This window comes from Pimephales promelas, chromosome 17 (assembly GCF_988280905.1).
Source record: "Pimephales promelas chromosome 17, fPimPro1.hap1.1, whole genome shotgun sequence".
NCBI classification, from domain to species: domain Eukaryota; kingdom Metazoa; phylum Chordata; class Actinopteri; order Cypriniformes; family Leuciscidae; genus Pimephales; species Pimephales promelas.
Genome location: NC_142785.1, coordinates 6,524,178 through 6,552,173, shown reverse-complemented (window position 1 = coordinate 6,552,173; position 27,996 = coordinate 6,524,178). Strand labels below are relative to the sequence as shown.

General features: G+C 37.6%; 1 protein-coding gene across 1 annotated transcript in view; it reads right to left on the bottom strand.

The window, feature by feature from the left end:
- snx29 (sorting nexin 29) overlaps positions 1–27,996 on the bottom strand; it is a 192,729-nt gene that overhangs the window by 16,160 nt on the left and 148,573 nt on the right. The window contains exon 19 of the mRNA XM_039685322.2: positions 25,123–25,263. Coding sequence (XP_039541256.2) covers positions 25,123–25,263 — 141 coding nt within the window. The remainder of the gene's footprint in view (positions 1–25,122; positions 25,264–27,996) is intronic.

Genomic DNA, 27,996 nt, shown 5'->3' with positions numbered 1-27,996 from the left:
TATCAGAAACTCTCAGTAACGGTGTTCATTTCGAGTCGGACAGTAATGCCTACAGAGTCAGAGTGCTGTATGGAGATGGAACAGGTATAGTTTAGTAGTTTAATTACGGTTATTATAGCGTATTTGTCATCTGATTGTACGTATCCATTATTTATTAGTAGCCTTACTACAAGTCTGCTGTTTCGGACCAGGTCCGAATGATGATCAAACATATACTGATGAGTTTAATAAAGTTTATTGTACATCACACAAAAGATGAAGCGTCAGTTTTACTTCAGAAAATCACAGTAAGAGTCGAGTAAACACAGTAAGTTATAAGAAGTTAAGGGAGTTGAGGGAGCATTCCTGTGGGCGGACGTTAGTCAAAAAACTGGTCTACTGAAGTAATTACAGAAGGAAGTAGAGGGATGTAGTCCAAACGGGCCGTTCGATGTAGGCTACTTCTGTTAAATAAAATATCTCGCTTGGCATTGAACTTTGAGCTTTATAATTTTACAGATATTATTCATACTAACAACAACATTACACAACTAAAGTTTGAAACATGGGATCACGAAGAATGGGACCTTTAAGTTCAGTAATTTCACTTAAATGGCAATGAAGATTACCTATTAATTGTCATTTAAGTGTAATTACTGAACTTAAATGTACAAGCTTGATAAAAATGATCATTCTAGATGAAAATTTCAAATGGCCCTTGTTCATACAGTTCAAAAGAAGAGCTTTTATTTGAAATAGAAAACTTTTTTAACATTATAAATGTCTCTACTGTCACCAATTTTATGCATACTTGCTGAATAAAAGTATGAATTTCTTTCAAATAAATATCTTACTGACCCCAAACTTTTGAAAGAACAGTGATGAATAAACTAAAGCACACACCTAACAAGATAAACTCACTCGAGTGTATTTGTCACCTTGAATAGAGATGTGTGTGAGAGAGAGAAAAGAAACCCAAACCCTTCTAAAGCATTCCTAGTTTGAGAATGTATTACACTACTAATTGGATTCTATCAAGATAACAAGATACTTTCACCCAGGGACCAAACACCTTGATAAACAAGCCAAGCACACGCACACATGCTCTTATGGCAAGTGCATTTAATAACGGTGATGTTTTAAGCGGTTTATGAGTGCAGAACCTTCAGAAGATCCGTTAAAACAAACACCCGCTTGCAATTCACACAAACAACTTGTGGCAAAACCAACAAAGTGCTTCACAATCTCTTAAGAGAATGAAAATGTGCAAATTATTTTCTCAAGCTTCTGTCTTCGGGCCAGTTTTGTTTCTTTCCATAAACGACAGGCTCCTCTCCAAATTCCTCAAAGCACAGTTCTGCTGATCGTCTGTGTCTGACAGCGACAGGCATTGAGACAGAGAAAATCACAGCCAGACATTACCATTATAGCCAATAAAGACTTGCTGAGGTGCTTCATCTTCAGAGGCTATTGTCTGGGCCAGCTGGACAAGCCGTTGCCACACAGTGAGTTGTGTTCGCTTTTGTACGAGTCACATGTGCAGCATGTATGGACGTGTGCAGATTTGAATGAATGAGACACGTTGTCAAAATGACAAAGTGTGAGGGTGATTCAAGTTGGAACAGCAAAACCCATCATACTGTCCCTGAGAATTAAACAGATATGACTGAAAGAGGTGATTTATCACGCTGACCCTCCCACTGAAGGTTGCTGTAAAAGTAGTTGTACGGGGACAGAGTCTCATTCGTCCTACAAATAATAACTGATGGTACATATTTACTCTAGCTTAAAGCTTTTGATTCTGTAGTAAAGCAGTAGCTTCCGACCACAACTGTTTGACAAATTTGATTTTTATCAAGATAATCAATCATTTAAAGGGATACTCCACCGTTTTTTCATTTAAAAACTCTGTTATTCCCTTAAGGCGAGACACGGCAGGCAAAAACACTGGTCAATTTTGAGAATTTGGGCTATTTGTATTCAATAACATGTCGTCTTTCAGACTTGTGCTGAAAAAAAGTCCAAAACACACATTTAGGTCTTTATTTTACGACACTTTGTCTGTTTGCGTGAGTATATTTTGACTAAATTCCTCAAAAGTTGGCATTCTAAATCATCCAGGGTGCGGATCGCGATCACCCTGTCATCGCACACACCGTTAGAAAGCTCTCTTCTCTCCTCTTCAATGCTGTCAGATCCAAATATGGTCATTTCCTGTTTATCAATAACCAATCGTGAAAGTAAAATGGGCCAATTAATATTTAAAGGCTTTTTTAATTATTTAAAGGCTAATAATTAATATTTTTCTCACACTTGTAGTGACGATTTTCCACTTCTGTAGCACCAACATGCACCAAACTTTACAGCCGTATTCCCAACTATATTGTGAAGGTTTGTTCAGACAGATTTGTTGATATATTATTCTTGGCCTGATTTATATGACATTTTATGCCTAAAAATAGGGCGGAAATAATTTTTTAAGGCTATTGGCAGTATTTTCTGATTTACAGGGTAACTAAAGGAGATATTCATAATCTCCTCTGAAAAGGTCTTTTCATTCAATATATCAACAAAATGCAAACCTTGTTTTTTTTTTAACTCTTTCCCCGCCAAACACGGAATTTTCCGGGTTTAATGAAAAAACGCATCACCGCCAAACACGGAATTTTCCGGGTATCCGTGTTTTAGGTGGTATACGGTAAGGAAGACCCGCGCGCATGTCCTGAATGAGTGCGCAACTCTTTGATCAGAGAAACAGATTGCAATCGTCTCAAACAGTGGAGTAGTGAGAATGTATCAGACAGACAATGCAGAGGTATATGGATGAAGTACTGGAGGTTAATGGACTCGGAGTCCGATCACTCTTTATTTGATTTGATTCTGAATCTGATCGGGACGAAGTAGTCAGTGAGAGAGATGCACATGTTGTCAACTTGTCACAGAAAGTTCTAGCCATGGACGTGCCGCAGATAGATAGTATAATACTTGTATTATGACACTATAATATTTATGTGTGTGTGCAGGCATTTATGTGTGGCTGTCTAAATATGAAGGTGTAATTGTCAAATCTCTCTTTGTGCACATTTACCACATTGTAATATGTATTTGTGTGTGTGTGTCTAGGCCTTTTTATTGTAATTCCAATTATTCATTATTCACAGGTAGAACACAGAGAGGCAGAGGCAGAAGTTTTATTGCAAAAGTTACATTTCCCTTACATCCTGGGAAATTTGATATATTTTACATTTATTTATGTTTTTAATTTATTTTGGAAAGTTTTATATATGAAGGAAACAACATCTGAATGTATTCTGCTTTTAAATGCACTTGTTTGATAAAAATACCTTTTTCTCAGTTTTTTGTCCAAAATGTTGTGTTTTTGACAAAACCTACCTCTGTTCAAGAGGCAATAAAAAAAGAACAAATGAAGATAAAATAAAAACGTTTTTTTTTGCCTAAAAGCAGAGGCTCAGATCTTTATTTTTATATATATCATCTTCATATATTCATGGAAGAAAATATTCAGCGGGGCATTAAAATTTAGCGAAAATCATCAAAAACCCTGGCGGTGGCTGGCAACTTTTTTTTAAAACGCTGGCGGGGAAAGAGTTAATGGTCAGATTCGTCACTTCAAAATGTATGCAAATTAGCACATATTTAATTAGATATAGCCTGATTAGCATATTTAAACATAAAATTACAGAAAACTTGCAATACATTTTTTTCTCCTAGTAGCCTAATCAACTATAATATATGGCGGAATACCACAGCAAGTGCTTGGGAGCACTTCGACTCGGCGCATATGTATCTATGGACTCGGCGCAATAATATCATCACTCAAGAGAGTGAGAGGGGAGAGAGGACTTTTCACGAGTGATGATATTACTATGCCGAGTCGAAGTGCTCCCAAAACACTTGCTGTGGTATTCCGCCATACAATATAGTTATCCACTTTACACGCTTAAAAAAGCGCAACGTTTCATTTTGTGTCCCTGTCCTAGGTCGAGTTACTCTACTCATGTAACTATTTAAATAGGGAAAACGTGGAGGTGTTTGGTCGCTTCTCTGCTTGGCCCATATTGAATGAACTGGGCTAGTTAAGTGCGATCAAAGTGTCTTGTGCGCCAGAGCGATTGAGACGACAGAGGTATGCATCAACCCATCTTAGTTAAGAGAATAACACAGTTTAATCTGAAAAAACGGTGGAGTATCCCTTTAAAGCATATCTGTAGTAATTAACCAGGTTTTATGTGAGAGGTCATTTACATTTATGGATTTTCCAGACCGTTTAATCCAAATGACTTGCATTCAGGATACATTTTGTAAATTTTCTATGATATCATATTTTAGTTCATGTTTAAGTAGCGAAAATGTTTTTTTATGCTTTTATGCTATAGTAACCCTAATAAGAAGCAAGCAATTCATGAGAGAACATGTATTTGCTGTGTTCTCTCTCCACACTTCTTGTGCTTTTTGTCACAAGAAAAAAAAGTATTGCAAGCGTTAGGCATGTTGCATGTGCATACAAAATGCAGGAGTCATAATTTATTCACTTTGAATAGTGAAAGCAGAAATGGCAAACACTGCATTAATGAGAACAGGGCAGATCCTCCTGGGGCTGTCATCTTTAATGCAAAGATAATGTGCAGTTCAATTAAAGCTGTGCCCACGAAGCCCGAAGAGACAACAGACTGAAATATTCTGTGCCTCCCTCAACCTTTTGTTTGAGCCAAATGGAGGGAAATCAATAATATATGATGCAGGTAGCCAGTACCATAATGATCATGTGTTATGGACTATAAAGAACCTTCCAATCTCTTGCACTCAGGAAAATATGGATACAAATGTCTGAAACCAGGTGTTAGGAAAGCCCAATGATGAGAACAAATGGGTCAGTAAATGTACGAAGACCTACAGAGAGTCAGTAAATAATTCAGCACACAGCAGAAGGTGGGTCAGACGAGAAAGTCTCAACCTCCAGTCAAGTATAGTGCACAAAACAAACGATTCAAAAGATTTGTGTTCACACACACAAAACAAATTCAATTAGGGTTGCTCACGATTTGGGGAAAATGTCATATTGCGATTATTGAGGTCAATATTGCGATTGCGATATAATAAACAAAGGGTTTCATGAGTCAACTTGCTTGATTCTGAAGCAAAATGCACACACAGATTAGTGATCATTCTGAAATGTGTATTTCTCAACTCAAACTAGCAACAACTGAATGATTGATAACAGCTATAACGATCAATAAGCCATTGATTTCTGGATAAAAATGAGCCATCCAACATTACAGTGATTCCATCATTACAATTGAAAGCTATACATTTTTTTAAAGAGCCCCTTTCATGGATTTTTGAAAATTCATATGGTGTGGAATATAGCTCTAAGGGAATGAAAACATCCTGCAAAGATTAATATCTGAAAGTGCACCGTATATAAAGTTATTGTCTTTCAAAAGTGAGAGTCGACTCTGAGTCTATGAAATGAATTGTTTTTGAAACGAGTCATTAGCTGTTACATCGTGACGTAGAGAGGTCATTGGCCGCGCGCAGACGGAAGTGTAAACTTGAAGTCTACACATTCAAATACTTCATCATAGCATCATGTCGAGAAGACGCTGTGTTCTACAATGCAAAGATAGTTCAGCCACTTTGTTTCCATTTACCAGGGACGAGCATGTGAAGAATCGGTGGTTAAGAGTTCATATTTGCAACGATACCACAACAGCCCGATTGTGTTCTCATTTTAATGACGAATGTTCAAAAACATAAATGAATTCAAATGTGGATTCGCAAGCGGTTGTTCCCGAAGGAGGGCTCAGTAACTTACTTACCCAGTGTATATGGATCAGCTTCCTCCTTCGAATCACAACCTGTAAGTATTATTAATAATTGTTGCTTTTATGGGTTTTGAACGGTTTTGTAGCATACGCGGGGCGCGAGGAGGGAAGGCGCAATAAGTATGTGTGTGCGCGCGTGTGTGTGTGTAAGTTACGCTCAGCGCAGCTTCTAGGTCTCCAATGTACTTTTTTTTTTAAATATGTGAAATGTTTGTCGCTGTTATTGGAGGTGTCATAAAGAATAGAGCGTCTTGTAGTACTGCAGTGCTTTATCAATATGTTTATGCGTTATGTTAACAAGCAATAAATGACTGGGTCTGTCATCTGACCAATCACCGCCGCTTAGCGTCACGCAAAGGAGTGGTTTGGAAAAATGAGTCGTTGTACGAATCATTTGGGAGTCGGTGAGCAAATCAGTTAAAAATAAATGCATATTATAAGACAAATAAAGTGTTTTTTATCCTTGCATGCATGTTAAACTGTTTTTGGGAACTCCTAAAACAAAAATAAGAACATTTCAAATGCTATGATATGGCCCTCTTTAAATCATTTTAGGTTTCAAAAAATATACAGCCTATAAAAAACACATTATTTTTTACATATTTTACATAATTGCAGCACCTCTCTTCCCAGTCTGTCAGTAATGCTCTGTTTAGCTCCGTCTCTATTGGTGCTTTTCCATTACCAGTACCCAGCTCGACTCGACTCGGCTCGCTTTTCGCTCCGTTTTCCATTGCACGCAGTACCGCCACAAATAGTACCCGGTCGTCATAGAGCTGGTAAGTCCCGCCCATCCGTAAAACTCCAAGTGGACCTCTAGTCTAGGTTGAAAAAGCGTCAATGCAAGTGAATGAGAGGAAATAATTATTTTCTGATCCCATTTGAATTGTGCCATTGAATTGTATGATTCTTTAGCTAGCAGTTGTGGAATAGACATAACGAGAACGACTACACGTCGCATATGTGACGTCACCGCATAACACATTTTCCCTCCACAAATCACGGTTTTCATCACGTTCAACTAGTTTGTCCTCTCCCTGAAAGAAGGCGGTGAAGTGCACCAAAGACACCAAAGCATGTTTAGCGGGATCCGTGTGCTAGACAGGGTGACGTATAGCAAACACGTCGAAAGAGTTGTAGTCCACAAAGCGCTCTCACACAAAGTCTAACCGTATGAAAATTCTCCCCGCTAAATTGTAGCATTCTTTACATGAAACATTATATAAAAAATTCACAGACAACATACAGTATGTTCACATTCATTGCAAAATTCAAACGGGATTAGAAATTAATTATTTTTTCTCATTCACTTGCATGGAAGATTTTTCAACCTAGAGGTCCAGCGGGGCTAGCTGAAGGGTCTATAGCGACGCCTTTCGTTCCTCGCTGCCCTAGTATCAAGCTCTTGCTGGATCCTGTCTTCGGCAACCAAACAAAGGAAAGTCTGCACCACGGCGTATTCTTCCGAGTTGTCATAATAATAGTAGTAAGTTTAGAAACTATCTCTGGCCAAACTATTTAAAAATGGCGGGGATATTCTGGATACTCCATCTGGCGTGTACAATGATGACGCAGTGAATGGTGACGATTCTCTCTGACGAATCAGCAGTCGGCATTGTTTTCACGTCACATTTTAGTATCGCCTTAGCTCGCTCAGAACCTCGCTGGAGGTGATACAAAAAAAAGTACCCGAAAGCAGGTATAGGTGCAACTTTTACACAGTGGAAAACCAAACAAAGGCGAGCCGAGTCAAGTCGAGCTGGTACTGTGAAGTGGAAAAGCGCCATATGAAGCCCCTCCCTCCAAAAACGTGCAATGTGCCCTGATTGGTCGGCTGGATCAGTGTGTTTTGATTGGTCATCCGCTTTGAGCGTGTTAAGGAAATGTCCAGCATAGGATCCAAGATGGATCGAACAGCGTCTCTTGGATGTGGCGAGTCGGCGACAACACACTACTAACACAACTCAACCAGGAGTCGTCCGTTTTATTTTGTGCATGCATTGGGCGGGAATAATTTGAATGAGGAATATTGTTAAGGAAGTTCCCTTTGGAGTGATCTTTGTTTTTGTGTAGTTGTTGTTTCAACTGACTTTTTTTCTTGACAACAGCATGACAAACTAAAGAAAATTAAAAATATATAAAAAAAAGTTATTTTATATTTATTTAATATAATATATAATGCAATACATTGCATTTTTTAAAAAATATTATACACAAGGAAGAACTTACTATTGTGGATGTTTGACTACTACCTCGATTACATAATTTTTGTCCATCCAAATCATTTGAAAACTGCTTTAACAGGAACAAATGCATATCTGGACATGGGCTGTGCAACATCTAAGCATTCCCTCAAAGTACCACTGAATCGCTGCTCTCATTCTGGCCTGTGGCTATAGTACAGTATCATCTCCATGTACATCTGTGCATCACAGCTGCAGTGAAGATCACACTGTATGCACCAAAGCGTGGAAAAAAACATGAACATTCGCTCGTTTTAATGGTAAATGTGGGTCACAGAGACGGTCAGAGGTCTGTGATTGTTCCCCCTGGAGACAAGAGATGTGATGAACAATATGAGCAAAATATGAATGCACAGATAATCTAGATAAAGGTTATTCGTTCATAATGTGAAGTTGTACAATGAAGAGTACAGCTAGAGTTCCCAGCTTTGCACTTATATAACGCATTATTCTATTCATTATAAATGTTAATTCATTCATTTACATACACATTTTAAGAATAAAGTCCATATTCTCATTAAACCTTTACTCTGAAAATAGGTTTGCATGTTCAATAGAGTGTAAAGCTACTTTATATTACTGCATGAAAGTCCTCTACATGGAAATCAGTGTATATTGAATAAACTAAGACGTGTGCTCTTTTCACGCTATTATTCTCTTCTATGTCTCTCTCTAGCCATTTATTACTCTACGTTTGGGGTAATTTAATCAACCTTCTCATTTGCATTCATATCCACAGCAATAGCAGACAAAAGGATGAGGCATAAATTGAAAAACGTAGGCCTGTAACCTTATTAAATATAACACTGTTAAGATGCCTCTTATGCCAAGACTATGCTTATTTGATTAAAAATAAAGTAAAACAGTGATATTGTGAATTTTATTTATTTATTTGCATTTTAACATTTAGTATGTAAATGTAAGTAATCGATATTACAATCTATTCCTGTGATGACTTAATTTTCAGCAGCCATTCAGAAATCATCCTGATTTGATGCTCAATAAATAGTTATTAATGTCAAAAACAGTTGTGCTGCTTAATAATTTTGTGCAAACCGTAAATCTTTGATGAATAGAACTTTCAAAAGCACAGCATTTATCTGAAAAAAATTTTAATTAATCTTTAGCATTAATTTGTTAATGTCTTAACTGTCACTTTTGATCAATTTAATGGATCCTTATAGAATAAAAGTATTAATTTCTTTCAAAAAATGAAGATGACGGACATTTTAATACAGTCGTGCTCAGAATGAATGGCACCCCTTGTAAATATGATCAAAAGTGGCTGTAAAAAATAAATCTGCATCGTTTCATTCACCTTTTGATCTTTCGTTCAAAAAATTGCCAAAAATCTAACCTTTCATTGAAGTAAAAGAGTTGAAAGTGGGGGAGAAATCACAGTGTTGTGCCTGAACGTGTTCAATGAACAATAGCAAGGAGGGGTCGTATGATCATTTAAACGGGTTTTATGACAAGGTCGGATGGGGAAAAATCGTACATTTCTGTGCAAACTTTGCCCGCCAATAAAATAATTGTTGTCTGTGTTTGTAAATGGGCTGTGGAAATAATAATAATAATAATAAAAAAAAAGAAGCTTGTGTTTTGATGTTGAGGAAGGAGAACCCAAGCGCAGACAGAGTACACTGAATTCACAATTTATTGCAGACAAAAAGGGGGTAAATAATGCCCACGATGGGGTAAACAAGACAAGGCAGAGGATGACTAAATAGACTAAGACTTGGACAGAAGACTAGACGTTAACTAACAGCAAATACACTTCACAGAACACGACAAGATACTCACAGACGATATTTAGCAATGACTCACACTTAACTATAGCAAATACAGGCGGGAGTGTAACATCACAGCAGGTTTCACAATGAACCGACACAGGACAGCAAACACAAGGGGATGATAAAGGGAGACTAATGATAACATAAAAGGTGACACAGATTAATTAATGAAGACTAAACAAGGGAAACAAGGGGGCGGAGTTAGGTGACGAGACAACGCAAGCACAAAGCCCAAACAAATGGCCATGTGCTTACACATAAAACATGCGTCTGTCATGATCCAGCCATAAGACTAGGAAAAATCAAGGAGATGATGGCAGAATCATGACAGCTTGCAACATATGGGAAAAAAAGAACTACAAACTAGTTCATTTTTTGAAGTATGAACTATGAACTGAACTAGTTCATTTTAAAATGTGTGAACTGACCTTGAAAGTGAACTTTCCCAACACAGAGAAATCACATTATGAAATAAATATTTTTCTCCAAAACACGTTAGCCACATTTATTGGTACCCTTAGAATTTTTTACGAGTAATATATCTCTGAAGTATATTCCCATAAATGTTAACCCTTTTTGGCACACCAGGGTGACAAGGAACATGAAATTGTCCAGCCATGATCACAACGAGTAAAACCAAAGAATATAGTTCTGATGTGCATTAAAAGATTGTTGAGCTTCACAAAATAGAAAGAGGCTGAAAATCCCCATTTTGACCACCAGGGCAAAAATTAAGAAGTTCCAATCAACTAAAGATGTTATGAATCTGCCTCGAAGAGGACGTGTCTATATTGCCTTAAAGCTACACTGTGTGATTTTTACCCCCATCTAGCGGTGAAAAGGTATATGTCCATCCAGTGAATATTAGTTTCTGTTCCTCTCAATTCTGATTTCGTTTTAACTCCTACAGTGGGCAATGTAGTCCAAGATTAACATGGCTTCCAGTTCGACCTCGTCCATGAGTGTTAACTCAGACGTAAACGCGAAGCTTGAATTAACGGGTATGTCCCTCTTTAGCTAATGTACCTTCAAGATGGAGGGGCAACATGGAGACCGACATTAGAACCCCTTACCCGTATGTATTTTCAATGCCATATTATACACTCACGAGAATACTTTAGTACTTGAACGAAGTAAATATATGAGCACATATATTTTTGAAAGAACTAAGTGTTTTTAGCTAAGAATAAACTAAAAGACTTAGACAGTGTAGCTTTAATGCACGGCGAGGAGGAAAGATTGAGTGGCCAAAGACTCTCCAAGGATCACAGATGGAGAATTGCAGAGATTAGTTGAGTCTTGAGCCCCTTTCACACAGAGATTCCGGAAAATACACGGATAATGTGACCCGGCATTTGTCCAGGGATTGTTTGATTTCGGTTCATTCACACCGTCACTGATTTGCCAGGGATCTGTGAGTGCTTTCACACACAACCCGTAAAGATCCCAGAAAGACACATGACGTCAGGATGAGACGTGTAATGTATGCGTTGAAAACATGTACATGCGCATACCGTTCCAGAAAGCTGGTGGATAGTGAGGAGCTCCTGGTCTCTGCTTCGTTCCAGTTTGCAGACATTTGCTCGTCATTTCTTTGTTGATGAGGAACACAAACTTTCTTCTAAGAGCAGAGTCGCACTATGACACACCCATTACGGCATTGGTCCTGGCTTTTGTTCACACAGCGCGCGTTCCGGGACTGATTCCGGCAATATTACTAGGTCCCAACCCGCATCGATGCCGGTATCAATCCTGGGTCGTGTTTGCGTTCACACAGGAGGCGTTCTGGCAATTTCCCGGCAATTTCCGGGATCAACGTGGTGTGTGAAAGGGGCTTTGGGGTCAGAAAAAAATCAAACAACCCCTACATCACCACATGTTGTTCGGCAGGGCTTCAAGAAAAATCCTCCTTGCTCATCCAAAAAAAAAAAAAAAATCCAGCAATTCAGTTGTCAGACATGACTGGATCTTCAAACAGCATTGTGGTCAGATGAAACAAACAAAAAAATTGCTTTTTGGCATCAAACACGCTAGATGGGTTTGGTGCCCAAAAGGTTAAAAAGCACCCCATGTGTACAATTTAATAAACCGTTGGATCTTTAATGTTGTGGGCATATTTTTCTGCTGGAGGTCCTGGACTTCTTGTTCAGATACATGGCATTGTGGATTCCATCAAATATCAAAATATCAAAACCTGACGCCTTCTGCTAGAAATCTTATAATGGGCAGTGGTTGATACTTACATCAGGACAATGATCCAAAACAAACCTCAAAATCAACACAAAAATATGTTACGCAGCACAAAATGAAGCTTCTGGCATGACCGTCCCAGACCCTGTGAACTCAAGAGCCGATCTGGGAATCTGAAGGATCTGGAGAGATTCTGCATGGAGGAATGATCTCTGATCTCTTGTCAGGTGTTCTCCAAACTCATCAGGCATTATAGGAGAAAACTTAGAGCTGGTATCTAAGGTGCAAAAAGTGTTTAATAAAAGGGTGCCAATAATTGTGGCCAACTTGTTTCTTGGGAGAAAAACATTTATTTCATAATGTGATTCCCCCCCCCACTTTCAACTCTTTTACTTCAATGAAAGGTTAAATTGTTGGCAATTTTCTGAATGAAAGATCAAAAGGTGAATGAAACAATGCAGATTTATTTTTTACAGCCAGTTTTGATCATATTTACCAGGGGTGCCATTAATTCTGAGCACGACTGTAATTACAGTACACTTACGTGGCGCATTGTAGGAAGGACTAATTCTGTATTCATATATGAATATTGTTAAGACCACTTCAGCCTCTGTATAAACGGCAGTCTCTTTGCTTGTAAGTTGGGGGTGGTATGGTTTAGTGATAATAGATCTAGCTAGAGAAGTTAAAGATTATAGATTTGAATCCTCTTAGCGGTGATCAACAGCTTATATTGTTGTTCCCAAGAGCAAAGCCCTTATATACATAATATTGTCCCTGTGACAAGTTTATTTTAATAACTGTAACTTTAGATTAAAGCATTAACCTAACTACTACTGCTGTAGAAATCACATCCGCCCCTTCTTGGCAAGTAGTTTTTAAATGGCAATGACTCACAAAGGCAGAATAAATAAATGATTCAATTAAAAATCAGTCTCTAGCAATGTGTTCTTAATACACAGAACAGAGCTGTGTCAAACGTGCGACAAGGAAGTATATTATTATGATAGAAAACATCAACATATGCCTTTACTACGAAACACCCAGGCAAAAGTGCACATCAATACACTTATCGCTCTACATATGCGGGCGCGGTGAGCAGGTATTACACACTGGCATTGTCCTATTTTGCTGTGAGGCTATCAGCTGAGAGCAGTGACAGTGAGCCCGATGCCTGGGGAGGATGTGCAAATCATCTCTGTACTGACTCCCTCTAAACAGCCAATCCCAAGACCACAATCGACTCGCCAAATCCCTCCATCAGCCTCTCTACCTATGAGTGGATTAAATATACCTACTGCACAAGCATGCACACAAACACAAAATGACACAGTCACACACACAAACACTCAAATGTGTGGAAAAGAGCAATTTGGTACCAAACACAAATGCACAGATAGGTACCAGAAGACAAATAAAATTCTAGATTTTCAAATTGTTGCATCTCTGCCAAATATTGTCCTTAACAAACCATACATCAATGGAAAGCGTATTTATTCAGCATTCAGATTATGTCTACATCTAAATTTAAAAAAAAATTGACCCATGTGACTGGTTTTGTGGTCCAGGGTCATATTGAGAGATGTTCCAATACCCTTTTTCTCTTAGTCCAGTCTTAAATACTGCCAAACAGCTTCTTCGCTGCTCTAAACAGTGGTTGCTTGTGGCAACAGCACAACTTCCTGTGTTTCCACAAGCAACCACTGTTTAGAGGAGCAAAGAAGAATTGATCTCCGATTTGCAGTGTTACGCAAAGCTAGTGTGGATAGTTATTGTTTTAAAAAAGGGTATCTGATCGGCACATGGGTAGAAGTACTCGCCGATACCGATTTTTATGCCGCCGAATTTTTACTGGTATCGGCGGCATTTACGATACTAGTATCGGAATCGGAACAACTCTAGTCACATTATGGTAAAATTATTATTATTTTCTATAATACATTAATAGAAATATATTTGAATATAATCAACTTTAGAAAAAAAATATTTAAGAAAAAAAAAACAACAATTATTATTATTATTTGTATTAGTTGCATTTTAAAAAAGAAAATTGATTTGGAAAACTATAACAATATTAATAATTTTACATTATCACGTTTAATTCATATATGATTGATTACTAAATTATTAATAATATTTATTATTACTACTTACTTCATTAATTCATTTCCAAATCAAATATTCTTTTCTTCAAAACTCCACATCAGTTGAACAAAAAACTTTGTTAAAATACGTTAGACAACCAAATGTTTAAGATAGGCGACCATAAGCAGAGTGTGTGTAAGGCTGGACAAGAGTTTTCTCTGAAATAACGATAAATTGGCAAAGCAAATTTGGTGTTTGCACTCGAGAGTGCCAAAGGTTTCTTTAAACAATGTGTTTTTGCAGCGTTGAGCAACATAGCCAATCAAAGACATATCAACGCATTCTCAATCCAAGGCGTCACCTTTTGACCATGCTTCAATATTCGAAGCTTTAGGCGCGATCCTACGGCATCATCTAACTGACGCTAAAGGAAAAGCGTCAGTTAGATGACACGGGTAGGTTTAGTTCTGGGGTAGGGGTAGGGTTACACGCAATCCTAGGGCATCATCTCACTGACACTAAAGGGTGCCTAAAGCGTCAGATATTGAAGCATGGTCAAAATGCTTCCCAAGGCGTCAGTTAGGTGACGCCTTGGGATGAGAATGGGCTGGACATATCTGTTGAGTTCTTGAACCCAATAGCCAATCAGATGTGCTTAAGTTCGAATCCACTCACCGCTCACAACGGCTTTGTTTTTTGTCCAAAGCCGAGTTCTGCACTCTCTGCACTCCTCTCATTATAAGTTAACTTGTAACAAATAAAGTGTAGACGTGTAGTGTCTACTTCGTGTAGAAGTGTAGACTTCATTTAGGCTAAATAAGAGGTCCAGTGTGCAGTCAGGTTCATTGACAATAGCAGAACTTTGTGAGATCGCGAGTGACTGATTAGCATAGAACAGACCAATAATAGACTAGCAGGGAGGCCAGGCAAGCTCAACAAGAAATGAGAGAGCTTTAGTTTTGCTGCATTAGGTAAGGCAAGAGTTATTTATTATTCGAATTGGCTGCCAGTTTGTGAACATAGCCACTTGAATAACAAATAATTTTGCGCGAGCGTTTATGCTGGGAGGTGTAGGTTGTCGCTAGGTGACACGAACTTGGAACAAAGAGGAAGCGAGTCTCCTTAGCCTGACTCTGGAGTTGGTAGCCAAATCTCTATTATCCTAACCTTGAACCAATGACCCCATTTCAGTTGGTAAACATGGTGACATTTTTTGTGGGCGGAGCTTAGGTGGAGGCAGAACAATCTGGCCACTTCGCTAACGCTAGTTAGCAAGTATTGTTGGCTTGCTTTTTTAACAATGACTGGAGGAAATCCAATTTTATCTTAATGTGTAAGGTCACTCAGTGTCCAGGACCGCCAGTGGCGGAATGTAACGAAGTACAAATACTTTGTTACTTTACTTAAGTACATTTTTCACGTATCTTTACTTTACTTAAGTAGAATAAATAGTGCATACTTTTTACTTTTACTTCGTTACATTTTGCAGCAATTATTATACTTTCTACTCCACTACATTTCTACAACTTCTGTTACTTTTTCATTACATTTTCTGATCAGTTTTTCCCCTGCCAAAACATAATCTGACCATCTGTTCATTGCACGTTTGTCTCACCAGTGACGCTTGGTTGTCATAGATACAGTATATTGACCCGGTCACACTAAATGCGTCTCGCACGCAGTGTGTTTATCGTGCAATTTATACGTGAAAATTTGTTTTTATGTGCATAGGAAATGCACCGTGTGTAATATACGTTTGGTTAGGATTATGGCAAGCCAAGAGGTTCAGAATTACACCATAAATTAATCGCGTTTACTGCCAAACATAGTTATTAGCAAGGATAAGCATGATGTGCATATTGCCTAATTGCAAGCTTGTTTCAGAAATGGTGACAACAATTTTTTTTCATAATTATTGAACATCATTAGGAGTATTAGGTGGAACGAGTTAGAATTAAATGTTTTATTAATCATTAAAAAAAATAGACATTAAGAGAATAAATTGTTATGCAAGTACTTTTACTTTTAATAATTAAAGTACATTTAAAATCAGGTACTTTTTACTTTTTACTTAAGTATGGTTGTCATTGTGTTACTTCTACTTTTACTAAAGTAAATATTTATCTGTTTATTTGTACTTTTACTTAAGTACTGAGATTCAGTACTTCCTCCACCACTGACCGCGATTGTTATTTCCAAAAGTTATCTTTAACGGACGGAACCAGATTGGCCGACCCGTAGCCGCCTACACACTCACTCAATGCATGGACGATCTGACAGGATTAATGTTACGTTACCTCGGGTGAGTAGCCTGACTTCTACACCTACCTTATAGAGAAAACGATCATAAAGAGAAAGTGAGGGCAAATAAATCTTTAGATGCCTATAAATATATGGTCCTGCCAGCGGCGAGACGACAACAATATAAAGAGTGTCATTACAGTGCGAATTTAATGATGTGAATATTTTCTAGAAATAAAAATTCCAGATCCAGCATATTCATTTTTCTGTGCTATTTTGTATTGGCCGCCTCCAGTTTTCACTTTGTTTTGCCTCCAGCTAGCGCCGTGACGTAACTGTGACGTCGGCGCAAAAGGGGTCTATACTTGAGCTCTGAGAGTTTGATCTAAACTATCTAAGACACTCTACCTGCCTCACTGGGAATACAACCACTCATTCCAAGAGTTTAACATGATAACACTGGCTACTCCCTTAAGATTTACTCCACTTTAAAGGTCTGAAGCAAAAAAAAAACGCAGCCTAAAAATGAGTCTGTAAATGTGATCCTGATACAAAAATGATCTAAACACAGCTGAGGAGCTTATGAGGTGACAGTTTGACTGGAGTGCTGACAGTCGCCTCTCTTTGATGTCATCATTCTTCCTGTGGTTGGCTGTGCTCAGCGTGCCTCTGCTTGGTAGTCAGGGCACATTTGACGGGTAGGCTGGGGAGCGTTTAGTGTGTTTGCCCGGCGAGCCTCTGACAAATCAGCTGTTTAGGAGCTGTCAGTTTGGCTGAGCAGCAAGGGGCCAGACACGGCCCAAGCAGATGGAGTCATGGACACAACAACACACCAAATCCACAATCCAACCCAAAACACAGAGAGCTTTATGACAATCACAGAGGGAATTAAATAAAGTTACAGTCTCAGAGACAGGCGCATATTATACACAGACTAACAATGTATGGAAGATACAGTACAAGGAATCTTTTGCTCTCTAAGCATTCATACTCTACTCTAAATCCTGAAAAAGTGTAAAAATCTAAAGTCATAACATAGCACTGGTTGGAATTTTTGTAAAATAAAGTAAAAATAAAGTAACAGTTCTTAACAATAAATATCAGAGAGGCAAGAGCCTGCTTAGAGTTGCACTGGTTTCAGCGAGACACATGAAAGGTCTGGATGGGTAATTACACAAGCTGCTGTCTCAAGATGAATGATTAGACTAGCAAAGAGAAACTCACAGTTGCAGATAAGACAAGTCCTTCATTTCAAAGGGGTGTAAGGGTTTCCCCAAGTGATGCACTATTTGCATTTTCTCATCATTACTCTTGTAGTGTAACTAGAGTCAGAGATTCAGGCCTGAGAAGAACACAACTATGTTGCACAGTGCAAAGTTAAACTTCAGTTCAAGAATGATTTCGGATGGAGACTCTTAAAAAGAAATTAATTACGAGAAGTGCAATTCGCTTACTGTACTAATTACTTATCACTAATTACTTTCTAAATCCAATATAGAAGGATAGACATTAAAATCCACTTTTGATTCTTTCAAATAAACAATAAACAAATGTATAAATTACTCATACTGACCTTGTAAAGGGAGGTTACATTAAAATCTACATTTTAACATTAGACGTTGAATTTTGATGTTAAATCCACTATTGTTTTATATGGAATTGTTCTATAGTACACAGTATTTAATACGATTACATCAGAAATTACATCAGTCCTTTTTCAAGGGAAAAGTAATTAAATTACAGTAATTAGATTACACCCATGTAATCTAAATCTTACCAAAATGTTGGTAAGATTTTTTTAGGCTAAGAAACAAGGCTGCATTTATTTTATCAAAAAGTAGAGTAAAAAAAACAACAATATTGTGAAATATTATAACAATTTAAAATAACTGTTATTTATTGTAATATATTTTAAAATGTAGCTTACTGCTGTGATAGCAAAGCGGAATTTTCAGAAGTCATTACTCCAAGTTTCACTTTTCACTGTCACAAGATCCTTCGGAAACTATTATAATATGCCGATCAGTGTTGTGTGTAACGCATTACAAAGAAACAAAGTAAAGTTACAGTAACACAACTACTTTTTCGGGTAAAAAATAGTGTAACGCGTTACTTCTGAAAATTTGGTAGCGAAATGTAGTTCCTTTTTCAATTCGGCACAACGTTACTTTTCCCAGGGACAGATTTCACAGCGATCTCCGTCATTTGACAGATTTGACAGCGATCACAATCTCGATGAACGCCAAGAAATGCTATTACATAATCAGAGAGTAGCCTAAATCTTTTTGTTTTTAATTGTTTTACTTTTAAAGATATTTCAAGCTTTCTTTATATAAATATATTTATCATGTCTGTGAGAGGCATACGCTGAGTTTCGGTTATTTTATGATGAGGCGAGCTCCAGTTCACGCGCAACAAGTGACCATGCCGGCACCGCCTGTCATGATTATACTGTCTGCTATATTTGCTTCTTATTTATTAAATACATGCAATTGGTTGATAAAAAAAATGATTAAAATTAAGATACAATTTATACAAAACGAAATTCAGTTTAAAGAAAGTCGTTCTTCAAAACAAAACTTAATGAAGTGGTCAAAATCATGTCTGACCCACACAATGTCTCCCGATATATTGCGCATCCATCTTACTCATGCTGTTCACGTTTCATAATCAACATAGATTATGAATCTTTACGTGTTTTTTTTATTTAACGGCTACCCCACGTAAAGGCCTAGAATCTCTATTTGTACAAATTGCTGCACATACAGTTAATTCTGAATTTTGTACACAAAAGTTGAAAGGCATTTGTTTACGTGCATAGTAAAACATATCTGCACCAATTATCAAGTTCACGGATAATTTTGCGTGCAGTTATTAATCATTAAGATACTAAAATCATAATAAAGTAGGCTATACTATGTACAAAAAATCAAATGAGCCCAGAATATGAACGCAACGTGTTTAATTAAGAAAACATTAAGCATTTTCCTCCCATAGAAAACCATTATAAGAATATTTAATTTTTGCTTAATGCAGATTAGAATGTCCCCTTAATGTGACAAAATAACAAGATATGCTATTTTTTTCTTCACCATGCAGTTCAGGACTTCCCAGAATACAGCCTGAATATAATAATTCCATACATTTTTTTTAGGGGTGCTAATGGTCTTTCTTGGGGGCTTTCATTCTAGCCCCTCCCTAGCGCCGCCCATGCATATGCCTATCCATTAACGGGTATTTATTCATAAATATTTAACACTGTGATAAATACATTATGCATTTATTATGGCATTATACTGTATATGGCATTATGCATAGTAGAACTTTATGTAGGCCTGCACATTTAGGAACAGATATTGGGTTCTGCCAAAAGTCAAGCAACATAAAAGTAACGAGTAATGAAAAAAGTTACTTTCCATATGGGCTAACTAAGTAAAGTAACGGATTACTTTTTTTAAAGAAGTAACGAGATACACTACTTTTTAAAAGAAACTTCCCCATCACTGATGCCGATTTAGTATTTAAGAAATGTAACGTGATGTTAAATGTTATCAACGTTGAAAGCAGTTGTAGTGCTTAATATTTTAGTGGAAACATTCTTTTGTTGTTGAGAAAGATCAAAAGAACAGCATTTATTATAATTTGTTTGTAACAATGTAAACGTTTGTACTCCCACTTTGATGTATCCTTGCTGAATAAAAACATTAATTTCTTTAAACACACACACATACTGTATTTAAACCATTGTTGTTGATGTTTGTGATTATTTTATTTCATTACATAAACTAAAAGCCTATAAAATAAGCCGCCTTTGAAACTGTCTGAATATCCATCCACCTACAGTATACAATCATATGAAGAAGCCACTTAATAAATCAGAGGCACCCTGCTAACCTTTGATTTACCCACACAAGTGGATCCAGAAAGAATGATTCTACAGTCCCTGTTGAGTACACTCAAAGTCTCATGTGGAAGATCAGATATCAAACGCGCAAACGTGTGCAATGGCGCGTATAGCGAAGAAAGAAAAAGGAGCCCCTTTTTAATGGACCGCCACCGAGCTCCTGCAAAACAATAATGGAATTAACAATTACATGACAGCTAATCACAATGGGCCAATGATTACAAACAAAAGCCCTGTCGCCATCAAAAACCTCCACAGTTGCCGCCATTTCAACTTTAAAAGCCTGCTCTCGATGCACTCTTTTCTCCCTGCTTTCTTGTTCTAACTGAACCCTGAGGGTTTCACACTCTGGTTGAATTTGCATGTCAAAGTTTCAGCAAAAACTTCAGCTCTCGGCTCGGAAAAAAAGAGAACAGATAGGTTTCTTCTGGCTGGTGAATGTGTGCAGCAAAACGAAAGTTGAATCTGGTTCACGCTCTTCCCTGAGAGGTCAGCAGTGCCGGCGCTATGGGGGGGCATTAGGGGGCAATGCCCCCCCAAATGTATTTTGTGCCCCCCCCAAATTGAATTATGATATAATTTACAAAATAATATCAGTTTAATTTAATTCACATTTCAGTGAGAAATAGTACAAATATATGTCTACAAACGGCTCATTAGCTGAAAATACAATAAAGCCAACATAAAAACCAGTGTGACGCTGTGAGGAAACCCCCCTGCCGCCCCCCCAATCACGGACGTTAATACTTGAATGAAATGATTTTCAGTTGGCGCGACCGCGCGAGCTTCCTGCAGTCAAAACAAAGCAAACAGATGAAAACTCTCCAAAAATGGAAATTAGAAAATGGTTCAATACCACAGTTTCTCCTTACACATCGATTACCCCATACAGCAAGACAACGACAGCCCGGCTTTAGTATTTGGTGCTTCTACCGTGCAGTGTTGTAGTCGAGACCGAGACCAAAGACAGTCGAGTCCGAGTCGTAAGTGTATTTATCTAACTGGCATGTACTGTAATGTTCACTATGTGTTGTCACGTGATGAAACTAATAGTTTAGTTGGCCTATTTTTTGCGCTGCCCATTGTCCTGAAATGTCACTCACTCCCGCCGTGGAGAAACAGGTGTTTAAGCCTATATTTTCTTGTAAATGGAAATTGTAGAATAATATCTGTGTATGTTGTGGGTGTTTTTTATTTGTTAAAGGTGTTAAATGTTTTATTTGATAAAGGTAACTACATGATGCTTTTTTTAAGGCTACGAATATAAATGCTTATGTTAGAGCATAGCAGAATAAAGATGAGTAACTTAGCTTTTTTTTTTCTCACTTCCGCCATTGAGATAGCATATAAACGGCTATTCTGTCAGTGAGAGACTATGTACATGTTCGTTAGCTTTGCTGTTATAAAGCTGTGGTCAGAGTCGGTCTCGCAATTTTTTTTTTGTATAGGCCTATTTAACCCTTGATCAAATTTCTTAAGAGTCGCTCGTCTTGCAACAATGTGTAATGTTTTATGTGTTTATTGTGTGGGTTGCATTACTTCATGTTAATAGCTAACAGAAAAGGCAGTAGCAATAATAAATATAGGATATCTAATATCAGAAAAAAAAGTCCCCATACCTACCTAGTGCCCACCCATTGAAAATAAATGGCGCCCTGCTAAAAGCGGTCTGAAGCCGGCTCTGGAGGTCAGGAACTTCTTCTCACCGTGCAGAGCGAGTTACTCGAGGACGGACGCAGACATGTTTCCTAATTGACAAATGCTCAGCTGTTTTCAACTCCTTGGTGATATGTTAAGAGCAAGATGGCAAAATGTGACGCGGGGTTACGAAGTCGTTTTTGAAGTCCAGACCAACAACCGACTGCTGGCATTGCAAAACTAATGTGCTCAGAGCAGGAACAAAGCATGCCGTCTACACGCCAGCCCTGGGATTGATTGACTCTTTTGATTGGCCGTCCTTGAGGTGGGACTCAGACTGGCAGTGCCTGTCTGGGTCCCGGTAAATTAGGTCTGTCTTTCACGCTCTAAAAAGTCTTCCTTTGAAGGGCCACGCGGGGGCCAGTGGCTCTGCCTGGCACACTCTCAAAAATCACAGGCAGCGAGAGGAAGCTGTGCCACAAGCCAATTACCTGCCCCTGGATGAACACGGGGGTAAAAAAGGAGGAAAATGAAAAGGCAGGTGGGGAATCTGAGTGCTGTCAGAGTGGCCCATCCTCATTAACGCATAGAGTGCTGCCCCGCTGATGATGCTGATTGGACACTGGAGCAGAGGGCAGGACCACATGACACAGCAATCTCGCCCTTATACACGCCTCACAGCAACATTGTAGATGAAAGGCTAAGGAAAAAAAATGTCAACACTCCCCAAAGCAGAAAGATTACTCGTGATAGAACTGAAGTTGTGGTCCTAAAAATAGCCACCAAAGCTCTATATATCAGTACAGCGTAATGTAGTTGTGTGGTTCTGTCAGTCAGAGACAGGGAAAAGTGCTAAAGAAGTAGCCGAAAATTGTAGATTGCAGCATTGCAGTCTTCAAAACATCACTTTGCTCTCTTTTTATGGAAAAACTCCTCAAAACTGAGGCTCCGGCCAGTAGCAGTGATGTCAGTGGCGCTGATAGAAAGTGTTTTTTGTTGTGTTTTGATGCTCTAGCTCTCTTTTCAATAGCATTCCCTTTATTTTTTTCTTTTCGTGCTGTGCTGAGATGTTTTCGTCTCATATTTCTGGATTACTGTCATTTAAAAAGTTTAAATGTGGCGGCCTACAAACTTTGCTGCTGCCAATGTTTTCTGCCGGCTGTGCAGAGAATTAACAATCGACTTTCAAGTGTGTGATGCATTGTTTCCCAAAACCGTGATTCTTTTGAAAATACATTCATGTCAGATTAAAAAAATTCGAGAATTAAGTGTGAATTTGGATGGAACTGGAAATGGGAGATTTTTAAACTTTCACACAAGGCTTTATAACTAATTCTTTGCCCGCCAGGTTTTTTTTTTTTAATTAATTAATTAAATTATTTTTTAAGTTGCCAGCCACCGCCAGCATTTTTGATAGTTTTCATAAAACTTTCAAGGCCCCCATAATTTTGTTGTATGAATATTTGAACATGCAACATATCAAAAGAACAGGCATCAATACATATATATATATATATAAACATCTCGATTCAATATATTCCTTTAATATTCATTGTCAGTATTACATTTTGTGTTTTTTGTTTATTTATTTATTTTTTTTGTTTGTTTTTTACATTATAATTGTATTGTGTGACTTATTTTTAGATAAAATGTACTGCAAATTATTACGTTTTTTTTGTTGTTGTTGTTTCTCAAAAAGGATAAATTATGATATTTTGTAAAGAGAAAACAGTAGCCGTTTCAAATCCAGATTTGTAAAAGGGGAAGGTAAACATAAGTTAGCTTCTTCCTTCTCCTTTTTTTTTTCTATATTCTTTTTCTTCTCTTTTGAACATGCTGAGATTTTGTTTTTATTATTTTTTGTTTAAATATGCTCTGTTATCAATTACCATGTTCTGAAGAGGAAAAGGAAATGAAAAGAAATAAAATTATTCATTCATTCATTCATTCATTCATTTATTCTAGCGTCATGCACTCTTTTTTCGATAATGCTTTTATCACTTGTTTCTGCTCCTTTTTTCTGATCCAAAGCTTCTCTACTCTTTAAAGGGTCACTTCGCCCATTTGCATTAAGCTTTGTATCTTTAGAAACCCAGTCATATTTTTGAATGGTCATGGTTTATTCCCTTATTTTCCCCTGAGATGGGAGAAATAAGGATTTAAGTGTTTTACTTCCTGCTTATTATGATGTAAAAATCGCCATTTTGCGTCATAATAAGCAGGAAGTCACATTTCATTAAAAAGTGTAGAAACTACAAACATTAGCTCATTATTATTCCAGGGCGTGGGACCCACTCACCCTACAGGCCTATTACAGATCAGTGGGTGGGACTTCACTTGCAGATACTGAATCAATATCAGCCATCTTGTTTGGAAGCTAAGCTAACAAGCGCTGTGGAGATAGGAAGTAATGATAATGATGGAAGAAACTAAACATGATATTGAAGAAGAGGATTTTGAAATTCTGCTGCCCGAATCCGATCGTGGTTATCTTTACGAGCTGCAATATAGTGAAGAGCAGCTGAGGCTGATGGAGGAACAGGAGGCGGCTGCCTGTCGCGGACGAGGAACCCAGACTGGCTCGAGACTTGTCTTACATACAAATGCGCCCCACGATTATTTTCTGTCTTTTTTCGGTAAAGAGGGCACCGAATTCAAAAATTATTTTACATTTCGACAACATATATGATCCGCTTTCAATAAAGATTAATGTTGCAATGGGTGAAATGCTCATTTAAAAAGATGCGTAATAGCACCCCCTACCATACAACACTAAAGACAAAGAAAGCCAGAAAATTCTGTCAATGGCAGGGAAGTTACAATTCAAAGTATATAAATTATAGAAATTTCTATTGAATTTCAATCTATTTTAATAGTGAATAATTTCCCTGTTTGCTTGTTTGTTTGTTTTTACCTCAATTTTTATTCTCAATTTAACTCTGAATGGTACACAGACGTGTTGTAGCAAGTAAATAATGAAATAGAGAAATATAGAATAAATGTAGAGTAGATAAAAAATGCTGAAAAAATAAAATAAAATAACTATATGATAAATAACTAATTATTTAAATTTACAATAAATTAATAAACAAACGAAAAAAAATACATTTATAAAATAAATGTATTAGGTTGAGTGAAGAAATAGAAGGATGATTTGGGAGGGGACAGAACCTGCCATTTTAGAGAAAAACTGTGGCACATACCTTGTTGCCGATGGCTTTTTTAGGTGGGAAATTGAACGTGTCGACTTGTGGGAATTGCGGCCGCAGGTAACTGTGCAGCGTCCTGAACTCAGTGTAGCGCCGGTACACATTCCACTCATTGTCCAGGATTCGAATGTACACCTGAAAAGAGCAAATGCATAAAATGTGACTAGTTAGGGTGATAATATTATGCTCTTGTTAGCCTCATTATTATTTGCATCTGTGATAAGCCAGATCTCCCATGGTGCCGTTGTCAGACAGACACAAGTGACTGTGCAAAATGTGCATTGCAGGGACAACAACACAAGGAAGAGGAGAGGAATGCTATTTTCCCTCCTCGCTTTCTCCTTTAGAGCAGGACAGAGGAGCCTGGCTCGATTTACCCAAGCAAGACCTCTGATCACAGAGAAGCGGCACACTTAAGTCTCTTGAACAGACAGCAGCGACTCCACCGGGGATGATGCAGAGACTGGCTTTAGTAACAGGATCTCATGAGTGTTTAAGACTGTCAGCATGTTAGCACCTGGGAGGCCACACTGGCAGTGTCAAAATCAGGCTGTTCTGAGACTACTGGTGTCACAGCGTCAGTGCAATCACCAGCTAAAAAAAAAATACATGCAAACTAGATGTCAAAACAACTCAAATCTTTTTTTTTTTAAATGTTCTGCCTAAGTAACTTTCAAACTGTCCTGTTCATGCAACAGCGTACAGCCTGGAACAATAGCAACAGTGACAAAACTACATACTGTTCAAAAGATTTTAATGTTTATGAAAGAAGTCAAGGCTGCATTTATTTGATCAAATCTATAATATTAAAATATTTCAAATAACTGCTTGAATATAATTTAAAATGTAATTTATTCCAATGAGCAAAGCTGAATTTTCAGCAGCCCCGGCTCTAGTCTTCAGTGTCACATGATCGTTCAGAAATTATTGAAATATTACATTTTTGTGCTCAAAAACAGTTGTGCTCCTTAAAGGAGCAAAAAGTCTTCAGTCGAAAAGAAATTAAGGTTTTTGATAAAAACATTTCAGGAATTTTCTCCATACTTTCATGCACTTCAATGGGAACCAAAAGGTTCAAGATCCAAAAGACAGTTACAAACTGTTCAAAGGGCTTTAAACGATTCCAGACAATGAATAAGGGTCTTATCAAGCGAAACGATCGCTCATTTAAAAAATAAATAACAAAGTTTAAGTTTTATAAGCACAAATGCTCGCCTTGTTCTGTTCTGTGATGCGCGTTCGTGACTCTCCTGTTGGAACTCGTTCATCAAAATGAACAAATTTTTTTCGTGTCATTTGGTTCATTCAACGAACAAATTGAATGAGTTGACTCTGGAAAAGATTCGTTCATTTTGATGAACGAGTTCAAATAGGAAAGTCACGAACGCGCATCACAGAACAGAGCAAGGCGACCATTTGAGCTTATAAAACTTAAACTTTGTTTTGTTTTTAAATGAGGGATCTTTTCGCTTGATAAGACCCGTATTCATCGTCTGGAATCGTTTAAAGCCCTTTGAACAGTTTGAACTGAAACTGTCTTTTGGACCTTGAACCGTTTGGTGCCCAGTAAAGTCCATTATATGGAGAAAATCCTGGAATGTTTTCATCAAAAACCTTCATTTCTTTTCGACTGAAGAAAGAATGACATGGACATCTTGGATGATATGGGGGTGAGTACTACTCCTTTAATGTTTTTGTGGAAACAAGCAAAACATTGTTTTCAGGATTCTGTGATGAATGGAATTTATTTGAAACAGGAGTCATGTCATTACTTTCACTTTTGATCCATTTAATGTGTCACTGCCATATATTAGATATGATGTTATACGAGAGGTAATTCCTCACATGTTGCAGAATTTGGGTCATGCTAAGACCACACATAGGTTCATGAAAACCAATCCATGAGATCCATGACCCATTACAATAACTAAAGGGTCCCTGCTCTGGCCCATAGTGCACTGGGAGAACAGACATGTGAAAAGCGAAATGACTGTAAAAATCACATTAGCAGGTCTTGGGTGCCGAAGATGAGAGTGAGCAGAATAACAAATAAGGCTTAGTCACGAGCAGCAGCCCATTACTGTTTCCCTCATAGTCATTATCTTTAATAGCGTGTGCTTTGTTTGAGTTCAGTCTGGTTTGGCACGTTCATGAATATAGGATGTTGATGCTTTATAAAGTTTAATTTAATTCTCTTTACGAATTAGCTCGATAGTAACTGCTTTATGTAAATCTTATTTATGATTAAACCTTGAAATTCTCTAAACATATTAATCAGGAGGATATTTCAAAGAAGATGCCACAGTTCTATTAAGACACACGGAATGATAAACACATTGAACCACACACACACACACACAAGAGGGGTTTTATGGCCTTAACTAAAGGAAATCAAAATGACAAACTGACGGTGTATTAAAGCTATCATAATCCCATAGAGGCGGTCTCATTAGCATACATATTTATGGCAACAAATCATCCTCTAAAGAGCGATCACTTCCCCCTCAATAATCGCAAATTAATTAGACGAAAAAGTGTTTGAGGAAATCCAGCTTTCACTGAAAACTCTTTTTTTTTTGACAAAAATAAAACCAACCACAATTAAAATTAAAGCTCATGGCAAGATGTCAAGAAATTCTGGAATTAGGCCAATCAAGCAAAACAACATTCTCAAAAATAAAGTGGCAAGCGTTAAGCGTTCATTTTTAATTGAATTTCACCTACAGTTCACTTGATATTCATTCAATAATTACAATCTAGGTTTAGACGTTTAATGGGTTAATTCACCCAAAAATGAAAACTCTCTCCAAACCTCTATGTGTTTATTTGTTCTGCTGAACACAAAGGAAGATATTTGGAAGAATGTTT